The 22,982-nt window shown below is 58.4% G+C and overlaps 1 protein-coding gene and 1 long non-coding RNA gene across 13 annotated transcripts in view; one reads left to right on the forward strand and one right to left on the reverse strand.

The window, feature by feature from the left end:
• SYT7 (synaptotagmin 7) overlaps positions 1 to 22,982 on the forward strand; it is a 59,513-nt gene that overhangs the window by 32,110 nt on the left and 4,421 nt on the right. For 2 of the 10 annotated variants that reach the window (XM_036995421.2, XM_036995424.2), the window contains 8 exons: positions 873 to 1,097; positions 4,518 to 4,886; positions 8,731 to 8,853; positions 13,569 to 13,704; positions 17,745 to 18,015; positions 20,598 to 20,767; positions 21,169 to 21,283; positions 21,813 to 22,012. In XM_036995421.2, coding sequence (XP_036851316.1) covers positions 873 to 1,097; positions 4,518 to 4,886; positions 8,731 to 8,853; positions 13,569 to 13,704; positions 17,745 to 18,015; positions 20,598 to 20,767; positions 21,169 to 21,283; positions 21,813 to 22,012 — 1,609 coding nt within the window. The remainder of the gene's footprint in view (positions 1 to 872; positions 1,098 to 4,517; positions 4,887 to 8,730; positions 8,854 to 13,568; positions 13,705 to 17,744; positions 18,016 to 20,597; positions 20,768 to 21,168; positions 21,284 to 21,812; positions 22,013 to 22,982) is intronic. The other 8 variants (XM_036995425.2, XM_036995427.2, XM_036995428.2 and 5 more) reach the window with 6 other exon arrangements.
• LOC118967847 (uncharacterized) lies at positions 13 to 13,272 on the reverse strand. 3 transcript variants are annotated; one of them, XR_005055132.2, is made up of 5 exons: positions 11,606 to 13,272; positions 10,818 to 10,906; positions 6,495 to 6,633; positions 5,678 to 5,837; positions 16 to 510 (listed from the first exon to the last, which is right to left on the reverse strand). It is a non-coding gene; the product is annotated as an uncharacterized lncRNA (long non-coding RNA). The 3 variants fall into 3 exon arrangements; XR_005055131.2 differs by lacking the exon at positions 10,818 to 10,906 and having other exon boundaries at positions 13 to 510; positions 6,322 to 6,633; XR_005055130.2 differs by lacking the exon at positions 10,818 to 10,906 and having other exon boundaries at positions 19 to 510.

Below are 22,982 nucleotides of genomic sequence, written 5' to 3' on the forward strand. Positions count from 1 at the left end.
ACTTTACCTGGTTTGATCATATGTACCGAGTATCCGCGCACGCCCTCCTTCCCCCTCCACCCGACTTTTCCGCTCCTCTCCCCCCACTTCCCACCCATGCACCCCATGGGCAGGCTGACCATGGAGACGAGCAACCCCTCCTGCCCCTGGCCTGCCTGCCCTCTCCTGCCCCCTCCCCCAGGGCCAGCCACGCAGGAGAGCCCCCTCCGCAGCCACACCCGACCCGCGCATCCCTGGCCCCCACCTCCCTTCTGTGCAGTCAGGATGGGGTTGCCCGTTTGGGTCCCTCCCTCGTGGTGTGGCTCGCTTTTTCCTCCCTGCTGTGTGCTGCTGCCCTGGCTGCTCGGTGGTGGTGGTCGGTGGTCGGTGGTCGTGGTGGCGGTGGCGGTGATGGCGGTGACGGTGGTGGTGGTGATGAACTCTGACTAACACGGCTTTCTCTTTCTCCCTGCCTTGGGGCCTCCTGGCCTGGACAGTCCGCTCTTCCTCCGTCGTTAACCCTTCGTTGTCCTGTGGGATAGAGTTGGAGGTGGCTGCCCTCCCCCAACCCCCGCCGCCCCTGCCCCAGGCGGTGGGGAGGGGCCCCCCCTCCGTTGTCGTGGTGCGTTGTTCTCTGCCCCCCAGCCCGCCCGGTCCCCTCTCTCCTCTCTGCAGGCTCTGCTGTTAACCCATTTGCAGTGCTGATGTCTCTCTCTCTCTCTCTGTCTGTCTCTTGTCCGTCTGTCTCTCTCCTCCTCTCTCACTGTCTCTTCCTTCCTTTTATCTGTCATTGTTTCTCCTCCTCTCCACCCTACCCCCACGTGTGGCCTGCCCTCTCTTCCCCACCGCCACCCCCGGTGCTCCTCTGGCCCGGCCATCTCGTGCGCCTCCAGTGGCACCCTCCTGTCGGGCGCCAGAGTGGCTGCCGCAGCGGGGCTGGCGGTGGAGCGGGAAGGCCGGCTGGGGGAGAAGCTGGTGTCGGTGCCGCCACCTGGAGAGGACGCCTTGAGAAGCGGCGGGGCTGCCCCCAACGAGCCGGGCAGCGGTGGCAAGGCGGGGAGAGGCCGCTGGCGGATGGTGCAGAGCCACCTGGCCGCAGGGAAGCTCAACTTGTCCAAGTGAGTGATGGCCCCATGGCTGCCAGAGCCGTGAGCTCAGGCCTGCCCCGCCAGGGTGGCAGCGGGACCCCTGGCATGCCCGCTGCCATCCCAGAGGTGCCGTCCTCGGCCCCTGGCTCATTCCATCCCTGTGTGAGACTCCCATCATCCTTGCCATCAGGCACAACTAACAGCCATGCAGTGTCGCATCTCAGCCTCCAGCTGCTGCCCCCATCAGTCTCTTACTTTGCCAGTGACCAGGTCATTCCATTTTCTGCCCCAGGGCAGCTTCATTTCAGTTCTTGGGTCATCCCATCCTCTTCGATTGGCTGCCCCATCTCAGCCATCAGGTCATCCCCCCATGGGCAGCAGACCTGTGGTTGTTCAGCCATTGGACCATCCCATCCTTGGGGAGCTGGCCCACCCTCAGCCTGTGTTTTATGCCACTCATTTGTCACTTCCCTCTTACAGCCAGCAGATGGCTCTAGACCCAGAGGTTGAGCCATTCCATTTTTGACCATCAGGTGACTCCATTGGCTTGACCCTGTCTTGCTTGCATCATAGCACCATCTGCTATGCAGGCCACCGTGAGCAGCTGGGCTGTCCCCATTGATTCATCCTCATCTCAGCCATCCCCATGGGCTGTCCGAGTCTTGGTCAGCGAGCTGTCCTACTCTCACCTATTGGGATTGTTGTTCTTGGAGGTTGGGTTGTTGAGCCCCCAGCTAGCTTCTCTTTTCTAATGAGGGTGGTCTGGATGTCAAACACAAGAGCTGTTTCCTCTTTAATAGCTGTCCAAGCTTGCCAAACAGTCTGCCCTCTTTTGGGTGATGGACATAGGGTTGGCCCCTGTTCTTGGCAGATAATATGCTCCCCCCTCCCCTACATGGACCAGCCTTATTTTTATCTTGGCTTTTAGAACCTTCCATTTCCCCATAGCTGAGCCCTTCTGAGCTCTAAATCCTTTGAACTATGACCATCCTCACCCACTGGGACATAGGTTCCGTTTTCAGCTATTAGAATGACCGCACTCCCAGCTGGTGAAGTAGCCTCTCACTTAGAAGGTCATCAGCACTGACTGCTTTGTAGCTGTTGGGCTGTTCAGTTGCCTTCATTCAGGGACCTCCCGATTTTCTTCAGAAAGCCTGTGATTCCCACCATTGGGACACCTGAGGGCCACAGCGTCAAGACCTCATTTCTTGTTGGCCTGAGGGAACACAGGCTGATTTCTCCCCCAATGTGGGGCCTCAGGAGGGTCCCAGAGGGAAGCCCCACACCCACTTAGAGAGCCAGGCCCAGTACCTCACCCTCCCCAGGCTGCTCAGCCACAGACTCCAGGCTGGCGGAGGCCTCCATGCCATCCGCAGGCTCCAGGCCTAGAGGAACCAGTTTTAGTTTCCTGTGACTGAGAGGTTGTAAATTGGACTAATTTTGGATGTGATAGGAAACCAAAATGAGGTCAGCAAGGAGACAGCAGCTGCCCTAGTGCCACCCGCCCCAGCACTGGCCTGCCCCCAGGGAGCTATGGGCCTGCCTGTATGGTAGCCCTGATCCGAGGCCTGAGCCAGCCAGGCTGTTGTCCCCTCCCAGACCCCAGCTAAAGCCACATTTTGCTCCTCTCTCTCTCTCTCTCTCTCTCTCTCTCTCTCTCTCTCTCTCTCTCTCTCTCTCTCTCTCTCTCTCTCTTTCGTTCTCTTTTTACTGTTCTCTGACTTTCTCTCCCTCCTTCGCTCTCTCTTTTTTAACTTTCTCTCTCTCTCTCAGCCCACAGGGGCAGTCTAACTGTTGTCCTTTGGTTCCCAGGGTAGACTCAGGAGGTGAGCAAAGCTGAGGTCTGGTGCAGTGGTGAAGGCGGCTCTCAGGGCCCTGGGTGCCCCCCCAGCCCCCACCCCCCACAACTCAGGGGATACACGGCTGCCCCATGGGCCTAGACCAGCAGTTGGCAAACTTTCTCTATAAAGGGCCAGATAGGAAATATTTAGGCTTGCAAATCACATATAGTGTCTTTTACTACTACTTGACCCTGCTATGATAGCTCTAAAGCAGCTGTAGATGGGATGTGAGCTAACGACTATGGCCATGTTCCGGTAAAACCTCATTTACAAAAATGGGGGGGCAGGCCAGATTTGGCTTACAAGCCATAGTTTGCCAATCCCTGCCCTATACTCCTGGACTAGGAGCTGGAGAGAAGGGACAGAGGAGGAGACTGGGACCTCGAGGGCTCTGGCCTTGACTGGGGGACATGCTAAAATCTCCGGCCAGGGGACTGGGGCGAAGCAGGAAGGCTGACGAGGGAACTAGGGGTCTCTGACTCCTCCTACCCATCTCCTGAGATGCTTGCGGCCAGCACTGACCAGTGCTGGCCCTGGGAGCACGGACAGACTCCAGCCACCCCTGGGCCTCCCTCAGTAGCCCTCGTGTCAACCCTGTGACAGAGGCAGCTCAGGGGTTATTTTTCACCCTCATTTTACAGATGGGAAAACTGAGAGGTGGACTCACTTTTCCAAAGTCTCACAGTCAGGAAGCAGCAGAGATGGGGTTTCAACCTAGGTCTCTGACCTCACACAGCCTCTGGGCAGCCATGTCCTGCTTCCTGTCTGTCTGTCTGTGCCCCTTTCCCAGCATTTTCAGAGATGCTGGTGGGCCTGTGAGGCAGGTGCCCTGTTGCAAGTGCATAGAGGAGAGGACAGCCACCCTGTTACCATCAGAATTGTGGCAAAGAAGTCAAATAAATGGTTCCTGGGCTCCCACCTCCTCTCCTGTCCCGGGGCCCCTCTGACTGGGAGTCACTCCCAAGACACCAGGGAGGGACACCCAACCTCAGAAGCAAGGAAGCCTGGAGAAAGGGGGAAGCTCTGGGCCTGAGGCAGCTCTGGCCGTAGGGCAGAGGTCTGGGAACCCGAAGACACTCCCTGGCCTCAGTGGAGGAAGCATAAGAACTGCTGGCTCCTCCAGCTCACCAGGCGTTACTAGGCCAGCTCTGCACTGACCTGGATTTCCTCACGTCTCCAAAGGCCAGTAGTACTGAGAACAGACTTTCCTGGGGTCCCCCAGTGAGACAGCGGGAGGGGAGGCCAGCAGCTCCCTGCTCCCATCCCATTCCTACGCGACAGGCAGCTGCAGGGCCCTGGGGACCCAGGGACCCGCCTTCACCGCACAGCCTCTGCGGCTGCCTCGGCCTTCAGACCAGCCGAGATCCGCTCAGACAGGAGGTATTTGGGCCCTAGCGGAGCCGAGGCCACAGGGTGGGTGTGGGACTCGTGGCATCCTGGGTGAGGTGGTGGCAACATCTGCGGCGACAACTGCGATGGAGGCCTGGCGAGGTCCGGCAGAGCGCACCCTGCACTGGGGCCTCCTGGTCCTGGCCCTCGGCTTCTTTCTCCTCCACTGTGATCCCTTCATCTGCTTCTCCTTTCTCTCCTCTCCTCCACCCGCCCCAAGTTTCGAGGACTCCACCCTGTCCACCGCCACTACCCTTGAGTCTATCCCCAGCTCCACGGGAGAGCCGAAATGCCAGCGACCCCGCACCCTGATGCGGCAGCAGAGCCTGCAGCAGCCGCTGAGCCAGCACCAGCGGGGCCGGCAGCCCAGCCAGCCCACCACCAGCCAGAGCCTGGGCCAGCTGCAGGCCCACACGGCCTCTGCGCCCGGCCCCAACCCCCGGGCCTATGGCCGGGGCCAGGCTCGGCAGGGCGCCTCGGCCGGCTCCAAGTACCGGGCGGCTGGGGGCCGCAGCCGCTCCAACCCGGGCAGCTGGGACCACGTGGTGGGGCAGATTCGAAACCGAGGCTTGGACATGAAATCCTTCCTGTAAGTCCCCCCCATTGAGCGGGCTGGCCCCTCACTTCCCTGGCCCAGTCTCTTTCCCCTGCATCTCCCTGGGAGCAGCTGGTCCCCCATCTCCTGGCCCTCCAGGCAGACTTGTCTGCGCCCTCCACAGCCTCATGCCTGAAGCTCCCCATGGAAGGACTAGAATCTGAGCCACCCCTCTGAGGAACCCCGTCCTCCACTCGGTGCCTCCGGGCTCAGAGAAGTTCCCTCCCTAGAAATCAGTGGAGATGCCAGCGAACCCTGCCGAGGTCCCCAGATCAGTCACCTCTTCCTGACTGGTCCCAGTTGCCCCTGACCTCCCTGGCAGCCTACACCTCTGCTCCCTGAATTCCTGTGGCCTCCCTCCTCCCCTTCCCCCAGACCTGGTGTCCTTTCACTCCATCTCCCAGGCCCTGCCTCCTCCCTCCAGATTACTTCTTCCCTGTCACCCGATTCTGCTCACCTTCCTGCCCTGCACACCCTCCGTCCCTCTCACTTCCCCCATCCCTGCCACCGGCCCTGTGCTCTACCTCTCCGACCTTCTACAGAGCCCCCTGTCCTCTAGCTCCTGCCCTGGCTCCTGTAACAACCCATCCGCTGAGGGCAAACCTTAGGTGTTCCTCCCAAAGCTTTAGAATTTTGTGCACACAAGTCTGAGAAATAACAACTCACCGTCAGTGTCTGACCCTAGCTCTTCCCTCCAGCCACGTGTCCCCTGCCCCACCCACCTTGGCTGGTGCAGCCTGCCCAGGGCACCCTCTCCCCAGCATGCCTCCGGACATCACGCTTACTCTCAGTGTCCAGGGCAGACCCGGACTTCCGTCGCTGAAATCACAGTGCCTCCTCTGGCCTAACGTGACCTTCCTTTCAGGCTCTGGGGGTTATTCCCATTGCCCGGATCTTCTCTGGGAGCACTTTTCTTGGAGCAGGAGACAGACCAGCACACTAAGCCTGGGAAAGGAGGAAGGGAGGAGGAAGACAAAGGCCAAGGTCAAGGCCAAGTCCACTGTGACGTTATGGGGATTCTGAAGGCAAGCAGGTCCACCAGAGCATCCTGCCTCTCAGGCTGAGAACGCAGCCCAAGCTTTCAGGGCAGATGGAGGTGCTGCCCCTGGCAGAGGCACCCCAACAAGAGAGACCTCACCATGCCTGCTTTCCACACCTGTGCAAGCGACCTGTGGCGCTGGCCCTGCAGTACGTGCTGCCTGTGCCTCTACGTGGCAGACCCAGGCAGCACAGCCACAGGGGCTCTCTGCCGCCCAAGGACCCATGGGAATCCAGCTGACCCCTGCCTGAGACGAGATGCCCAGCAGAGCTCCCTGGCTTCCAGGTGGTTTGTTTTTGGATGGGTACATGGCACTAGCTTGGATTAGGAGAGTCAAGGAAATTGTTTCTGGATGGAAGTGAGAGCCTGCACCCCTCTCCTCCTGCTGACCTCGGGCCGTTCTGCACAGCCATCACCGTGCCTCCTGTTCTACCAGCCATCAGACCAGGGCAGAGGCCGTCCCCAGGCTCCGGAAAGAAGGGAACCAGCTGCAGGCAAACCCCCGTGTACCAACTCTTCCCACCGCCCCACTGGTCCGGCAGGATTTGATGAACAGTGCTCACATGCCAGGATCCTGCGTCCACGTGGCTTCTGCCCACTGCAGCTTTCACGCCCCTTGCCTGCTGGCCACCTCCAGAACTCACCCCACATCCTGGCCGCTCCACTTGTAGTCCCTCACAGCAGGGGTCAGCACATTTTTTCCTGTAAAGAGCCAGATTATAAATATTTCAGGTTTTGCAGGACATGTGGTTCCAATCACATTTTTTAAAACAGCCTTTAAAAACATACAAACCATTCTTAGCCTATGTGCTGTACAGAAACAGGCCACCAGCTGTAGTGTGCTGACCTCTGACCCCTGCCTGACATTTTAGTTGGTGTGTCTCTGAGGCCCTTGCTGGTGAACAAGGTAGAGAGGCAGTGTGAGAGGGCCAGCCAGCTCCCCCAGATCCTCCCCCTTGGCAGAACAGGTGGCATTCCTCCCATTTACTGGGCAGGACCCCCAGGACTGCCAGCTTCTCCCCAAACCCTCCTCCTCCAGCCCCTCATTCTCACCCTTGCAGCCTGCAATGCCGGAGAGAAGGACAAATTGGGAATTTATGCAGAGGAGCCGTTTTGCTTTTAAGAGCAAAAGGAGTATCTGAAAAATGCATTAACCAGGGAAAAACATGTTGTTTTTGCTGGGCTCTCCTTCCCCCAGCTCCACCAGCTCCCAAACAGCCAAATGGAATTTTACCAACTCTAAAACAGTACTGGTGGGCAGAGAACAAAGAAAATGAGGATTCATCCTGAGGGAAGGGGAGAATTGCTTTCCAAAAGTTAGATGCCCGTGCAGGTGTCAGCCTGGAGGAATTGTGCTTAGGTCCAAAATACAAAGCGTCCTCCCCTACCTTAGACCCCACTAGTGCCATTTCTCATCTTCCCAGACCCTTGCGCCCCCCACCCCTCCCCTTGAATGCCATTTCTTACCTACTAGAGTTCCTTTTTTAACAACCTCTCTAGGAAACAACCACAGCCAGCAATTCCTCTCTAAGCTTTGCCCTCCCGGATGGTGGCTGAAGTGGTAGACTTCCTGGCCCAGGAGCTCCTGCTCTGGAACCTTCTTTCAGGCTCACCATCTTTCCCTTGGCCCTTCTTGGGACACGCTGTCAGCCTGCCCCATCAGAGCCTCCCTTTGTTCAGAGGAAAGACCCAGTGCTGAATGAGCTCTACAAAGCATCTAGAAAATGCCCATGAGCTCAGATGGTTTTGAAGGGCAGCATGTTCCTCTTCATCTGTGGAGAATGCAGGGGAAGCCTGCAGTTGCCTAGCGGTCCTCTGAGAATGCCCCCTACCAAAGATTCCTCACCTTGATCCTGCCCCACACTGCTGCCCATATGTCAACCTCCTCCATATGCCCTGCAGCCTCCTCCAGACTGTCTCCACTGCGGACACAGCCTCCCTCAAGTCCTGCCAGAACTCCAGACCCTGCCAGGTTCCTGCACTTTCTCTTCCCACCTTTGCTTTGGGGGGGCTTTCCGGACTGTTTCTTCAAGGAAAGGCCCCTGAACTGCACCCAAAAGCCTTGGTCGTTATTCCCTGGATCTCCAGGAAGTGGGACACAGGAGAAGGCCCGCAGCGGCCAGGACACCGTATGCCAGAAAGGACTTCCATTCTCCTCTGATGGGACCTGTGTTGAGGGACCTGGGGGAGGGTGTTTCTAAGTCCCCTGCTGGCTTTAAGGACATCTGGCTGACAGTGACCCAGAGGCATGTTTATGAGAGGCTCCCAGACTTTCTAAGAACTTCCCACGTAGGATCTCAAACCTGTCTGCACAGTCCCAGAGCAAGATGGTGACACACGCCTCCCACCTCTCCCGGGGCCCAGAGCCGGCAGCGTTCAGCTGGAGATAAAACGAGCTTCGGAAATGTGCAGTGTCCCAGGGCCTGGGTTCCACTCCCTCCAGCCCGCCCCACATGTTCCCTGGGAACCGCCCATCACACTCCGTCTCAGCAGGTCTTGCCCAGCTACTGCCCTGTTTCTCTCCAGAGAATGTCGCTCTGGTCCCAAGTCAAGCCTGGTGTTGGGCCCTGGACACCCACACTCCTTCCCTCCCTCCCTGCCTCCAGCCCCGCTGCTCCACAAGTGTTGACAGTGCTGCAATTTGGTTTCTCTCCTGCAGGGCCAGTTTCTTACGCTTTTTTCTTCTCTCTCTTTGTCTCTGTCTCTGTCTCTGTCTCTGTCTCTCTCTCCCCCCTCCCCGCCCCTGCCCCTGGGGCCTCCTCCTTTCACCCCGGCTGGTGGGCTGCCCGCCCTGGGCAGGGAGGGCCGGATGGTGGTGCTATCCTTGGTCTTAGGGCTTTCGGAACAGGATGATTTTGCCAATATCCCTGACCTGCAAAACCCAGGAACCCAGCAGAACCAGAACGCTCAGGGGGACAAGAGGTGCGAGCACAGGCGAGGGCCTGCGGCGGCGGCGACAACAGAGATGGAGGCACAGAGAGGCCGCCTGCCTCGACCGGCCCGGCTGCTGGACGAGGCAGTAGCGCCTTCAGTGGATGCCGGAGTGGGAGGCTGGCCACTTCCCCAGCCGGTGCCCTCACACATGGCCACCTTGGTGGCATCCCTTGGGTCTGAGGCCAGTGCGGCCGTCCTGGGACCATTCTGGATCAAGCCTGCTCCCTGGGCATGCCTGCCCTTGCCCGGAGCAAGCCAGCCTCTCTGCCCCATCTTCCCGCTTGGCTCCCCTCTGCTGCCCCCTCATCTTCCATCTCTGCCCTCTCCTGACCCAGAAATCCCAGTTTTTCTGGTGGTTGGTGGGTGGGGAGGGGATGCATGGTCAGGGGCACCAGCCTGCTGTCCCTCATCCTCACCACCTCAACCTCCCTTGGGCCTGGAGCTCCCTCTGGAGTGATGGGGGCACATTCCATTGCAGGGCTGCAACCATGCTGCTCAGCTGGTGAAAGAGGAGCCCCTGGTGGGGAGGGTCAGGGGCATGGGAGAGGCCTGGCCACCAGGAAGAACCAGAAAGGCAGCCCCTGGGCTGAGGGACCAGGAGGAAGGAATGGGGTGAGCGGCCAAGAGCAACCGGGGGTGCTGCCCAGCCTCCCTCTCATGGGGGCCCTGCTGCTGGCCCTCAGGGATTTCCCGTGTGGGCATCTACCCGCCCACAGCCTCAGCCACCAGGAGCTCAGGGAAGCATCTCCTAATGGGCACCCCCCTCCCCCACCGTCTCAGGGAGGGTGGGGAGCGCTGGTGGGGAAAGGGACAGGAAAAAGCTACAGGCCCCGGAGCTCAGGCAGCATTGCAAAGGTGGGATGGCCCTGCACCTGGTCTGGCTGCCTGCCCTCACTTGGCCTTGGGCTGGGCTGGCCACACACCTACAGTCATGGGAGGAGAGCTTGTTGCCTTGGTCAGGTCTGCTTCTTATCAGCTCAAAGGCTTCCGGGAAAGCATGTGGCCTGGCAGCCAGGGCACTAGGCTCCTGACTCTAGTCCTGCCAGAGGCTTGCTCTGCAACCTTGGGCAAGTCACAGCCCCTCTCTGGGCCTCTGCTTCCTCACTTCTCAAATGAAAGATTGCACAGGGTGACCTTTTCCAGCTCAGACATACTAAGCTTCTAATGAGCGAGCAGGCCCTGGGCTAGGGTACTTGTCAGATCCTGTGAACTGGGCAGAGACCCTGACACCCCTTAAGAGGCCCTTAGGGGGCAGGAAGGGACGGCCCTTGCTGCTGCCAGAGGCCTGCAGTCAGGGAAGAACAGAACGAGAATCATGCAGCTGTCTTGTCTGCCCCTCTGGTGGCCTCTGCAGACCAGCCCCCTCATTTCCCTCCCATCCTGAGTCCACAGTTGCATGTCTAGTGCACAGAGCCGGAAGTCCCCAGACAGTGAGCAGGGAGAGTGGGCCCGTTCTCTCGCCCAGTGGCACAGAGGGTGTCACACCCTGAAGCCATGTCCTGGGGCGCAAGAGGAATGCAGCCCGCCACCTCCAACCCAGCTGGTGCCACGGGAGTCCCAGGCTGGGCTTCAGGAAGGCCAGAGGGTCACAGGGAGAGGCTGCAGGGGTGCTGGGGCCCTCTGAAAGCCTGCGAGGAATCCAAGCCCCTTGCTGGGAAAGGTGTGAAGCGTGAGAGAGCAGATGCAGGCTGGAAACGAGATTTCACATCAACCATGTGTTAATTAACTGGCTTCATTTTCATCACAGCCTATTTTTACCTCCTTGCCACTTAGGTCTCCCTCCATATTTAACACACCCATCCCTTCTGATCATTGCCTCAGCTGTCCCCTGCCTTCCTGGAAAGGTGGGTATGGAGCTGGAGGCTGTGGGTCCTCGCTCCCACCCAACCTGACTTTCCAAGCGGCCACATGCCATCCCCCCGGGTCACGCCCACCTCACCCTAGAAACTCACTTCTCACGCCTGTGGGGGTTTCCTGGGAGATGGGCACCGCAGCCTGCTCGCCCTCCCAGCATGGGCTCCGCTCCTCTGGCTGCCGGCTCCTGGGGCCAGGCACTGGTGGGCTTGGCTCAGCTGTCCTTCCTCCAGCGCCCACCCCAGTCCGCTCTCCTCCACCCAGCTGACCCTTTGGCCAGATGTGAGGGGAGGGACCCTTTGGTCCAGGGTGAGGGGAGGGAGGCCCTTGGCTTTCGCTGGGGAAGACATTCAGCCCCTGAGGTCTGTTAGCCGCAGGCCCCTTCAGAGGCAGCCCCTCCAGGTCCCAAGTGAGGTGGGGGTGCATCGGGCAAGCAACATGGAGATGGGAGGGCTGGTCACGCTCCCAACTCCCAGGATTCTTGGTGGCCCTGAAGTCCCCCGTTCAGGATCCCTCAGCCCCTGGGCCTCAGCACAGTGGGCCTGGGAAGGACGGAGGGAGGGAAGGAGGCCCAGGCTTCCCCTGGCTCCCGTGCCCTGCTGTGCCCACTCCCCCTTACCATCCACCCTGCACCCATCCCACCTCATGCTCAGCTGTACGCTTCACCATTGCTCTTTGGGATCCAAATGGTTTCCACTGTGGCCCCACCCCCACCCAGGTGGCGGGCGGGGCAGGGCAGGGACCTGGCCACCTGCATCGCTGTCCTTGCCCCCAAGCCACCATGTTTCTTCTGTTCCGGTGTGTGTCCCCCGCCTCCTCTCGGCTGCCTCGCTCCTCCTCGTCCCCTTGTCCACCCTGCAGCCTTTTTCACTCGTCTCCAACTAACCTTTCTTGGCCTCTCTCTCCCCTCCTTCCTCCATCTGCTCCTCACAGGGATGTCCCTGGGCCAGCGGCAGGCCCCTGCGCCTCTCCCTCTGCCTCTCTGTGCACTCGTCTCTCTGTCTCTCTCTGTCCTGTGACCTCCGGTAGCTTCAGGGGCGCTGACCATCTTCTCCCAGGCTGCTTTGCAGCTGTGCTGATGCTGTGGTGTGGCCAAAATAACTCCGATCTCATACCTTCAGCAGTCAATCTCGCGCTCTCCTCTCGCCCCTCTATTTTTAACCTGACTTTACCTCTCCAGCTATTTCAGTCTCCTCTTCCTCCCGTGCCTGTCTGTGTGAGCACGTGTTGTCAGGTGTGTGACCCTGTGTGTGTGTGCATGTGAGCACTGCTGTGGCTGCGCCTGGGAGGGGCACCCCGATGTGCCCCAGGCAGGGTGTGGCGTTTCCCATTGTCTAGGCAAGGCCAGCAGGTGCATCGTGCATCTGAGTCTCAGGGCGCCTGTCTCTGAAGCAATTCCCTGCTTTTTCTATTTCAATTTGTCCCACTTCATGTGTACACCTTGGCATGCCTGGGTCTCCCGAATGATGTTTCCTCTCCAGTCTAATTGTGTGCATCGTTGTGTGTGTGTCATCTCACTGCTCTGGTTGACCTGCCTTGTGGCCCATGCTGTTCTTTCCCAGTTCCCCTGGGCGCCTGTCAGGCTTGTGTGGGCTGTGTGTGTGTGTGTGTGTGTGTGTGTGTGTGTGTGTGTGAGTGTGCGCTGGTGTTGGGTCCTAATATCTCCCCTCCAGGGCCTGGCATATTCTGTGCATGTCTGTCTGCCTGTCGCAGCCAACTGTGCTGGCGGCTGGTCCCTACCAAGGGCCATGGCTTATGTCCAGCCTGTGTGTGTCCCCGAGTCTTTGGCTCTGGGACTCTCAAAGCTTTTGTATTGTAGCGTGTCCAAGCCCCATGCTGCCAGTCCCCATGTCTTCCTTGCTGCCTGCCCCCACCTCTCCTCCTCATGGGATGTTCCAGCCTGGTCCCTGGGCAGGCTGTTAGTGCCCTCTTCCTGAGGCCCAGCTGGACGGAGCCTGGGCTTACCACCCAGCCACTGGGCCAGAGAGCCAGCTTCCCAGGAACAGCATGGAGTCGGGGTGCAGACAGGGCCCTCACGTGGACTGGGCAGATCTGGGGCTTCTTGGTGGCACCGTGTCTTTCTCTGGCCCTGGGTGAGAGCCTTACCAAATGTGCCGTCCTCACAGTGGGAGAAAGGTGGGCACAGGGCTCAAGGGGTTGTCGGCTTGCCCTATTCAAGGGATGGCTGAATTAGTTGAAGTCAAACAAACTTAAAAATTCAGTTCTCTGTTGCACTGACCACATTTAAAATGCTCAGTAGCCATGAGTGGACAGTGTAGATATAGGACATTTCTGTCATCATAGAAAGTTCTACTGACTAGAGCTGTGTGAACAGTGGTCCTGACTTTACCTGGTCCCATGTTCTCAGTGAGCCTGAGCAAACACAGGCGGGGCCACAGGGAGATAGGCACCCCGGGCATGTTTGCAGAGGGCAATGACGGGGAAAGGTGGCCTGGATGCGCCACCCTGGGAGCCTCCCCTCCCAGGCTGAGGCGAGAAGGGATGGAGGGGGCCTCTGGGGAAGGAGGCATGCTCAGAGACCACCATGCAAACAGTGACTGGAGGGCGGGGGATTTTCTGGGGAAGAGGGGGAGTGGGTACACCCGCCAAAATAGCACCCAGAGCAGCAGTCAAGCCAACAGCTTTTGGACAAAGGTGGCGGGGGTGGGTCCTGAGCACTGGCCTCTGGGGAAAACCAGGCCTCCCAGTGGACAAGAGTGTAGGTCCTGCTGGCCCACCGGAGGTGCCAGCTGCTTGAGCCTCAGGGAGGGTCCTGCTGCCACTCAGGCCAGTGGTGCCCAACCCAGCCCACCCCCTGGCCTGTGCTCATTCGGAACCCCCACCCCCAGGTTGCCTACAGGAGGGAAGGCGGTGACCACAGCCCCAGTGCCGGGCCAGACGCCGCATGATGAGTCCGACCGCCGGACTGAGCCACGCTCCTCCGTCTCGGACCTTGTCAACTCCCTCACCAGTGAGATGCTCATGGTGAGCAGGCAGTGGGGAGGCCAGGGGCGCGGAAGGGACACGCGTGGCAATTGGTGACAGTGTGGGAAGGGGAACCAGTATGGTGACTAAGTGAGCGAGGCTTGGGCTCTTTTCCCAGCAGTTGCACCAGAACAGCCTCTCTGTGCCTCAGTTTCCTCATTTGTCAAGTGAGAATATGAATGCCCTTCCTCCTCTGGTCTCTTTCCGGGTTGAGCAGGGCCCTAAGAAAACCTGCTCATGTGAGATGTTTTATGATCCTAGAGGGAAAGGCTAGTGGACAGGGGACATGGGGCAGAAGGTGTGCCCTGTCTCCAGGTGGCATCCTGCTGAGTAGAGGTCAGGGAGCAGGTGTCATATCCCCATCCCATGCGCCTCTTCCAGCCCCCATTGCTTGGGGTTAGCTGAGGGGAAGGGCCCTCGGATCAGGGCCCTGGTTCTGACCCCTAACAGGGGACAGCTGTGCTGGGGTTCTCCTGTCCACACCCCACCCTACCGGGACCCCAGCCCAACAGTTATAAGCCTTGTCACCAAGGCAGAAGTTGTGGCTTCATGTGACACCGCCTGGGGGCAGCAGTGAGGCAGCCATTTGCCTGGCCTGTGCTTTCCCCTGTGGGGCAGAGAGCCCCTGGGGGGCAGGTGTGAGGACCACGTAATGGGCAACCAGAGATTTGTAGCCAAAGGTCTGGCAGTTCAGAAACCCGAGGAGGATTTGGGGAGGGTGTGAGGCTGGAACCTCCTGCCTACTGTGTTCCTACTAGACATGACCTAGTCTAAGTCATTTCCCTTCCTGGACCAGGGTCCCCCCTTCCCCTTCCCCTCCCACCTTCTTTAGAGAGAGGGAAGGAGGTTTCATGGGCTCTCAGATGCCCTCCGTCCTGTCTCAGTTCTGAGTTCCCTTGCCCACAACCCTGGCACAGCCGCCCCCACGCTCCCTGAGGCCCCCAGAGCCTCTGCCCTTTGGAGTTCTGGCCAGCTCTAACCGTCCATCCCCACAGCCCTTTTCTAGCCCAGCACTTCTCGAATTGTAATATGCACATGAAACATGGGGGACCCTGTTAACATGCAGATTCCTAGTCAGCAGGCTGTGGCAGGCCCCAGAGTTCGCACTCCTCTTGGATCCAGGTTAGAGCACCAGGTTTGCCCTGTTCTGGATCTCCCTTGGGCCTCCCTACCCGCGGCCCCCACATGCCTGGCTCCCCACTGCCCCCCTGTCCATCCTCCCCAACCTGTGACCACCTTCCCAGCCATAATCCCCTCTGGACAGGCCCTCCCACAGCTTATCCCACCTCCCTGCACAGCCTCTTAATTGGTTCAGCTTCCCGGTAGCCAGGTTCCCAGAAAGGACGGCCCTTTCCCAGCCAGCCTGCCTGCCCCCTGCTGCCCCCAGGGGGGGGCCAGCAACCTCAGGCAGAGGAAGAAGTACAGGCCCTCTCCAGCTCAGGGGATGCTCAGGGGTGGGCAGGCAGGGTCTAATGCCCAGCTCTGGGCCAACGCCAGGTCACTGGAGTTAATAGAGATGATAGAGATGGTAGGGCAGAAGTAAATCACTGTCGGAGGGCTGTAAAAAGCTGAGGTTCAAGAGACAAGGGTGGGGCACCATAGCTGGCCAGGAGACAGGACTGAGGGGAGGCAGGGCCACACCCCATCTGAGTCACCCTGCCCTGGTATGCACTGCTTCAGATGCTCTCTGATGCTTAGGGGCTCAGGCAGCACCTCCCCCTGCCAGGGTGGGGGTGGCCAGCCCAGTAGCCATGGAAACAGCTCCTCCAGCTGCCCTAGCTGGTTAATTAGGGCTCAGGGCTATGGTTTGGGAAAGCTGGGGGCAGGCACAGAGGTGAAGCGCATCTGGCCCAGTTTGGGCCTTCCACCCCAGACCACCCAGTTTGAGAACCAAGAGCCAAGTGACCAGAGAGACCTCAAGTGGGACTGGGGCCACCAGGAACCCCACCCCAACTACAGAAGGAGTAGGAAGGACAAGGGGTCCTTGCTGACACTGCCTCCTCATGCATGCCCAGGCTCTCAGGCCCATAGCCAGCAGGGCAGGCGCCAGGCTGCAGAGCAAGAACCCCCCTGCAAGATAGGGCTGATGGTTCGGTTCTGTAGGTGCAGAAACTGAGGTCCAGGGGACTGGGGAAGTACGAGCAGAGGGAAGGAGCGCCAGGGGAAAGCTGAATCTGGGGAGGGGGAGCCACATTCTCAGTAAGCTGGGGGTGGGGTCTGCAGGGTGGCCTGGATCAGGCCAAGGGGCCAGGCCAGAGGGACCCTCTTCCACTGTGAGGAAGAGCAGGGAAGGCAGCTCAGTCCCCTGTCCACCTCCAGGGACCAGGGGTGTGACTGGTGAAGCTGCAGACACATCTCAGTGACAGGGCAGTTGGAAGGGCCGTCACGGTGGCTGGGCGCTGACCTGGCTTCAAGTTCCTGCTCACCGTTTAGTCACAGGTGCCTTAAGGCAAATTAATAATCTCTAGGTGGCCCGACCCAAACTGGAACACCATAGTGTCTGTCCCATCCAGATGTTGTAAGGAGTAAATGAGGGCAGAGCCCAGAGCCCTGGGCAGGGCCTGCCATGTGGTAGTTGCTATTTTTAGTGGGATTTGGATGCTTCCTACCTGGAGCAGGTGAGTCCTCACTGTCTTGAGGGGAAGTCTCAAAATTGCCCTGGGATGTGCACCTGCTTTGGTGGAAAGAGAGGACTTTCAAGTCACAGAGGGTCCATGCTGCTGTGCAATCTTGGACATGTGACTTAACCTCTCTGAGCCAGTCTCCTCAGCTAGAGAGTGGTGATAACTGCTTTGCCCGGCCGTTGTCAGGAATTGGTAAGAAGGTGATGTAAGAGTCTTCCGCCATGGTAGGTACACACTATATTCTTATCATCTGTATATTTAACATTTCAGAGCCTGGGCCACTTCTCTAGGAGCAAGGGTCAAGGAGGGGCTCCTGCAGGGGGATGAGGGAAAGGAAACAAGGACCAGCAGTTTCATCTTAAAGGTGGTACCCTGAGTCTCACCCCCTCCTCTGGCTCTCATCCAACCTGAGGAGCTTTTAGACATAGGGATGCCTGGGCTACTTGGACTCCCGGGGTCTGGAGTGCGTCCCAGGTGGGGTCCCAGACAGCTGGGGAATGGGGAAGATTCTAAAACCTCCCCAGGTATTCCCAGTGGGCAGCCACAGCTGAGCAGACTGGCTGGGAGACCCTCCCCGCAGTGACCTTGCGGGAACGGGACCCCACACCACCCCCCCGCGTCTGCTGCTGCTCCACCAACCTAAGGGCCCAGCCCTGGTACGGGGGAGTGAGTGCAGGTGTAGCCCTCCCTCCCAGTGGTCCCCAGCCCCTGGGTGCTGCGCAGTCAGCTGAGGTGCCTTTTAGACACTTCTGCTGCCCAGGTCTAGCCCAGCCCCATCAAATCAGGCTCTTGGGGGCAGGGCCTGAGAATCTGTATTTTTAGTGCCCCTACCTTACACAAATAGACGTTGCTCCTGAGAACTCACCCCTCTCATTTTGTAAATCCCATCGTCCTCAGAACCCCAGGGAGTGGCTTTCCACAGAAATATCACGGTAAACTCTTCTGAGATGTGAACAATCTCCCTCCTGTGTTTTGTAGCCCAGGGCTCCCTGTTGGTGTATCTCACCCTGGGCCCTGCAGGCAGGGCTGGGGAAGAGTGAGAAGCTGGGGGAGGGAGCTCAGGATGGAGGGCGTCCAGCACAGTGTGACTGGGCAGCCGTGGTGGTACATGGGGTGGTGGGGGACAGACCCGGATTTCCGGGAGAGGCCTGGGAGTGGGGCGCACGCTGCTCTGGGGTTCAGCAGGCGGAGGCTGTCCCGACTCTGCCCCTCCGTCCTGTTTAACCCTGGTCAAGGTTCTCGCCCTCTGCCTGAGCATCACCACCTGCTGTGAATATGGAATGGGTGAAGTGCCAGCCCCACACTGACCAGAGGGGAGTGCAGCTCTCAGCAACTGGGCTGGACTTGGGCACATCTGGGCTGAGGTGGGGGAAGCAGAATCGCCCCCAACCCTGCTGGCCTCTCCCCCACCCCCAGCTCTCCCCAGGCTCGGAGGAGGATGAGGCCCATGAGGGCTGCAGCCGAGAGAACCTGGGCCGGATCCAGTTCAGCGTCGGCTACAATTTCCAGGAGTCCACACTCACTGTGAAGATCATGAAGGCCCAGGAGCTGCCAGCCAAGGACTTCAGCGGCACCAGCGACCCCTTTGTCAAGATCTACCTGCTGCCAGATAAGAAGCACAAGCTGGAGACCAAGGTGAAGCGGAAGAACCTGAATCCCCACTGGAATGAGACCTTCCTCTTTGAAGGTGAGGTTGGTGCCACCCCACCCAGACTCCCCTCTTCTTCTCTACTCTTCTCCCACCCAACTGCACTCTTTCTGCCCCAGGCCCTTTGGGTGTCTGAACCCCACTTAGAGAAGCCCTTACCTTTTCCCAACAGCCAGGTTCAATCAGTGAGAATAAATCCCTATACTGCCTGGTGCCCTGGCTCTCCAGAACCTTCAGTACTTTTCCCAGGGACTCTTCCCTACCTGGTTTCCCAGCCATATGACCCCCAACTCCCCCTGCAATGTGACAGCCAGCTCACCCACTACATAAATGGTTGAGGGTGAGCTGGTGGGTGTTTGTGTGTTTCTGGACCCTCCTTTTCCCCAGATCAGCGTGGGAGCCAGTTTAGAGATGGCACAGCCAGTGAGAAGCCCAGATGCCTGCAAGTATATGTGGCCAGTGGTGGGATGAGGTGTATGGTGAGAACCCTAACCCCCTGGTCCCTTCTGCAAACATTTACCCAGCATCAACAATGGGCTGGGCACTGTCCTGGGTATTGAAGAAAAGAATGAGGTACCATTATGGCCCTCAACACATTCCTGGTCTAACAGAGAACATAAATGTGTAGATAATTAATCTGTATGCTGCATGACAGATGCTGCAGGTACCCAGTATAAGCTCTCCTTGGTACTGCTGAAAAGCATTTCCCATAAGAAAGGCCATTCAAGGTGGGTTCTGACAAATGAATAGAAGTTTGCCAGCTAGGAGACTGCCTCCTGTAGCATTGACGAGAGCTGCCAGGGGCAGGGACTTCTTGCAGCCTCCAACATTTCCAGAACACTTGTCCTCATGCATTTCACCTGAAGAGATGCCAAAGGTTACCTGGGCAGGTCCCTGGGGGACTCCCAAAAGCAGCAAGACACAGCCTCCTCCATATGCGTAAGAGGCCCTAAAGAAATTCCAGGCTGGGGATTCAGAGAACATAGGATTCCCTCCTCCACATACCTGCTGCTGTTGGAGGCAACTCTGGGCTTTGAGTGTCTGGCTGAAGGTACTGGAATCCTCCAGAGCTCTTCCTCTCCCCACAGTGCCATTAAGGTGTGAAGTGTCCTCTCTCCTTCCTGCTCACACCCTCTTTCAGGGTCTTCCCACCTCAGGCCTCCATGCTGACCTGCCCCTCCTGCATCTCGCAGGCTGGCCCCTCCTCTGAGGCTCCTGAGGACCAATGACTCCAGCTGTCGACCCTCCCTCGGCTCCCTAGTACCCCTTCCACCCCATCCAAGCTCCTTGCCCCTGGCTCTCCCTCTGGCCTCATTTCCTGCTCCACCCTGGCACTCTGCTGCTGCTCCATCAGTCCATTTCACTGGCATTTATTCATTTGTTCTACTATTGATTCACTTAACAAATATTTATGGAGTGCCTACTACATGCCAGAAAAGTGTTAGATACTGGTATCTGGTGACTGAAGACGGAGATACCTCCCTGGAAATCCTAGCCTAGTGGAGTCAGACTCCAGGAAACAGATGATCTCCGTTACAGCCTGTGATATGTGCTGCGAAAGGAAGGTGCTAGAGAACAGAATGGGCAGGGAGGGGTCCTACCACATCTGGGATGTCAGGAAAGAAAGCTGAGGGCTGAAGGAGGAGGGAAGGCCAGGACAGCGCATGGTGGGGACCAGCCTGTGCCCCCCAACTCAGGAAAAACTGGCGTGCTGACAGGCAGGAGGCCAGTGTGGCCAGAGCCCAGTCCTTGAGTGGAGAGTGGTCACAAGACGAGCCAGAAGAGGACAGCGGGCCAAGTTGTGGAAGGACTTAAAGCCCAGGCAGGGCACACAGCTTTTATTCTAAGTGCACTGAGAGCTATGAAAGGCTCTAAGCAGGAGAGTATCATGATGTGATTGCTATTTTTAAGAGCTCACTTTGGCTGCTGTGTTGAGAACCTAGGAGAAAGTGGGCATGTGGGGAGGGTGGTTTGGAAGCTCTTGTGACTGTCTAGGCAAGAGGTGCTGGTGGTTTGGATGACGGAGGTGGCAGGGAGAAGGGGACAGAGGCAGGAACTGCTGAAGGACTGAAAGACAGGCTGACGCATTGGAGGGAGGTAAAGCAGAAGCCGAGTCCTAGGACCCTATTTCTGTGCCTTTGCCATTTCCGCCACCCTCCCTGAATCCTCCTGGGGCTTGCTTTCTGGCAGCCGTGGCCATCGTGGGCAGGGCCACGTACCCAGACGTGCCTCAGGATGGCTGGCAGTAGCAGGGCTGCCCAGAGAGAAGGGGGCCACTGCCCAGCCCTTGAGCCAAACACATGACGAATGAGTGCACGGATGGTCCCGGTTCTGCTCTTTTTTAGCTGTGGGACTCTGGCAAGTAATTTAAGCCATATGAGCCTCCGTCTCCTCACCTGTAAAATGGTCAGGATACTATCCACCCCAGAGAATTGGTAGGGACGAACTAGGCAATGACCATTCTTGCTAATGCTTCCAGAAGATCTGAATGCAGGTGTTGCCCGCTGTGCTTAGGTGGGGTGGCAGCAGGAAGGCCCTGGCAGCTTCCTCCTCCTGGGGCCTTCCTGCCCAGGCCCTGCACCCTTCTGTCCCAGTCTTCACCCATGCTCTCTGTCCCCCAGGTTTCCCCTACGAGAAGGTGGTGCAGAGGGTCCTCTACCTCCAGGTCCTGGACTACGACCGCTTCAGCCGCAATGACCCCATCGGGGAGGTGTCCATCCCCCTCAACAAGGTGGACCTGACCCAGATGCAGACCTTCTGGAAGGATCTGAAGCCATGCAGCGATGGGAGTGTAAGGCCCCTGGCTGGGGGCTGGCGGATCAGGGCTGGCAGATCTGGTCCTAGTGCCCCTCAACCTTATGAACATCAGGAGTGGGGTTAAGGGGTACAGGCGCGTGGCCGAGGGAGCAGAGTCCCCATCAGCCCTCTTGGCTGTGGTACACGGCACCTGGGGAGGTTCACCTGAGCTGTGATAATGAACTCGGGGCTCTGTTCACAGAGCAGGAGCCCCATAGAGGGCCGTGTGCAGACCTACCAGATGGGGGGACCAAGCGTGACAGAGGTGACAGAGAGGGCTCGAGGGCACCCAGGTCAGGGTGGAGGGCCTGGGGCAGGGGTTCTCTAACCGTTCCCTCTCCCCAAGTCCCTATACCTCTCCCCACACTCAGCATCACCCCCATCTTGTCTCCCCAGGGGAGCCGAGGGGAGCTGCTCTTGTCTCTCTGTTACAACCCCTCTGCCAACTCCATCATCGTGAACATCATCAAAGCCCGGAACCTCAAAGCCATGGACATCGGGGGCACCTCAGGTGCTGGGGCTCCTCGAGGCAGAGGGTGGGCAGGCGGGGGACGCCCTGGTGTGCAGGGTTGTGCTGGCTGTGGGGAGTGGGTCTGCACTGTGGCGCTCACCTCTGACCCCTGTGCCCCACCCCAGTCCCAACTCCCCTTGCCTAGAGCCTGGGGTGGCCCCTGTGGAGCACCCTCAGGGTCAGCATCACCCTGGACTGTGTCCTCCCCGGAGTCAGGAGGAAAGGGGATGCGGCGGGGGAGGCCTGGGTTCCGGCCCTGCCGAGGCACTTCTTCTTCACAGCCTCGGGCAAGGCCTGGCGCCCCTGGTTTCCTCAGGCGTGGTCACAGGGGCCACAGGGTGACAGCTAAGGCCCTCGCCCACTCCTTTATCCTCTGATCCCCGCCATCCCCCTTATTCTTCTTGGGGCTTTCCTCACCTTCTGGGGAAAGCATACAGCCCCTCCTGCCCTAGCTTCCACACCTGGAAGGAGAAGGGGACCCCGGGGACCCCCTCTACCACCCCTGACCCTTCCCCTTCACATCCCCTAGACCCCTATGTGAAGGTGTGGCTCATGTACAAAGACAAGCGGGTGGAGAAGAAGAAGACAGTGACCATGAAGAGGAACCTGAACCCCATCTTCAACGAGTCCTTTGCCTTTGACATCCCCACGGAGAAGCTGAGGGAAACGACCATCATCATCACTGTTATGGACAAGGACAAGCTCAGCCGCAACGATGTCATCGGCAAGGTAGGCGGCGAGGCAGCCGGGGTGGCACACACAGCTGGTGCCCGGCAAGGGTCGGTCCTCCAAAGCAGCGGTGGGGATAGTAGGCGAGCGCAGGGCTGGACAGTGGGAGAGAGAAGGCCCCTCCCTGGGCCCCTGTTTCATCTGAAAATGAGGGGATTAGACAAAATCCTACTGTGCGTCTGTTAGCTCAGGACAGGCCATTGGAAGGGCAAGGAAAGAAGTAGGAGAAAGAAGTACCCTGTATACCCAAAAGAGGGTTTTCTGGACAGGACCCTCACCCAGGATAAGGAGCAATCCTACCCATCTTGAGGGGGTGAGCTGTAGCCAGATTCCAAAGACCCGGCTTGGGTCCCACCTCCTCTGCTGAATCGCTGTGTGACCGTGGGCAAGCCACCTCGCCACTCTGAGCTTCTGTGTCCTCATTTGTGAAATGGAGCTACTAGTACTGACCCTACAGCACTTTGCAGGATGGTGTGCAAACTGCTTGAGACACGTGCATGTTTCCTTGTAGAAAGTGACTTCTTCTCATCATGTCAACCAAAAAACCCCTACCTGGCCTTGAGTTTTTCCAGGATGTGATTCTGTGACATAAACCCTTCCATTTTTCTACTTTGAAATGTCTATTCCTGTGTTGGTTTATGGTTTAGTGCTGAGAGTGTGGGCTTGGGAGTCAGGCTGCCTGGGCCTGGTCCCAGCCCCACTACTGAACGGCTGTAGCCTTTCTGAGCCTCAGTTCCTCCTCTCAAAATGAAAATAAGACAATCCTAACCTCACAGTTTGCTGGAAAGATTAAATAAGTAACACAGATGAGTTCCTTCACACAGTACTTGGAACATACATGTTCACTACTGTTATAGTAAAAGTTATTTTTTAAACATTTCTACTAAGGGCGGGTGTGTCCATTCAGGCATGGAGGTTTGATCAGGAACAGCGCAGGAAGCCAATAATCAGGGAAAAGGTAGATGCCAGG

The sequence above is a fragment of the Manis javanica genome, chromosome 11, assembly GCF_040802235.1.
Source record: "Manis javanica isolate MJ-LG chromosome 11, MJ_LKY, whole genome shotgun sequence".
NCBI lineage: Eukaryota > Metazoa > Chordata > Mammalia > Pholidota > Manidae > Manis > Manis javanica.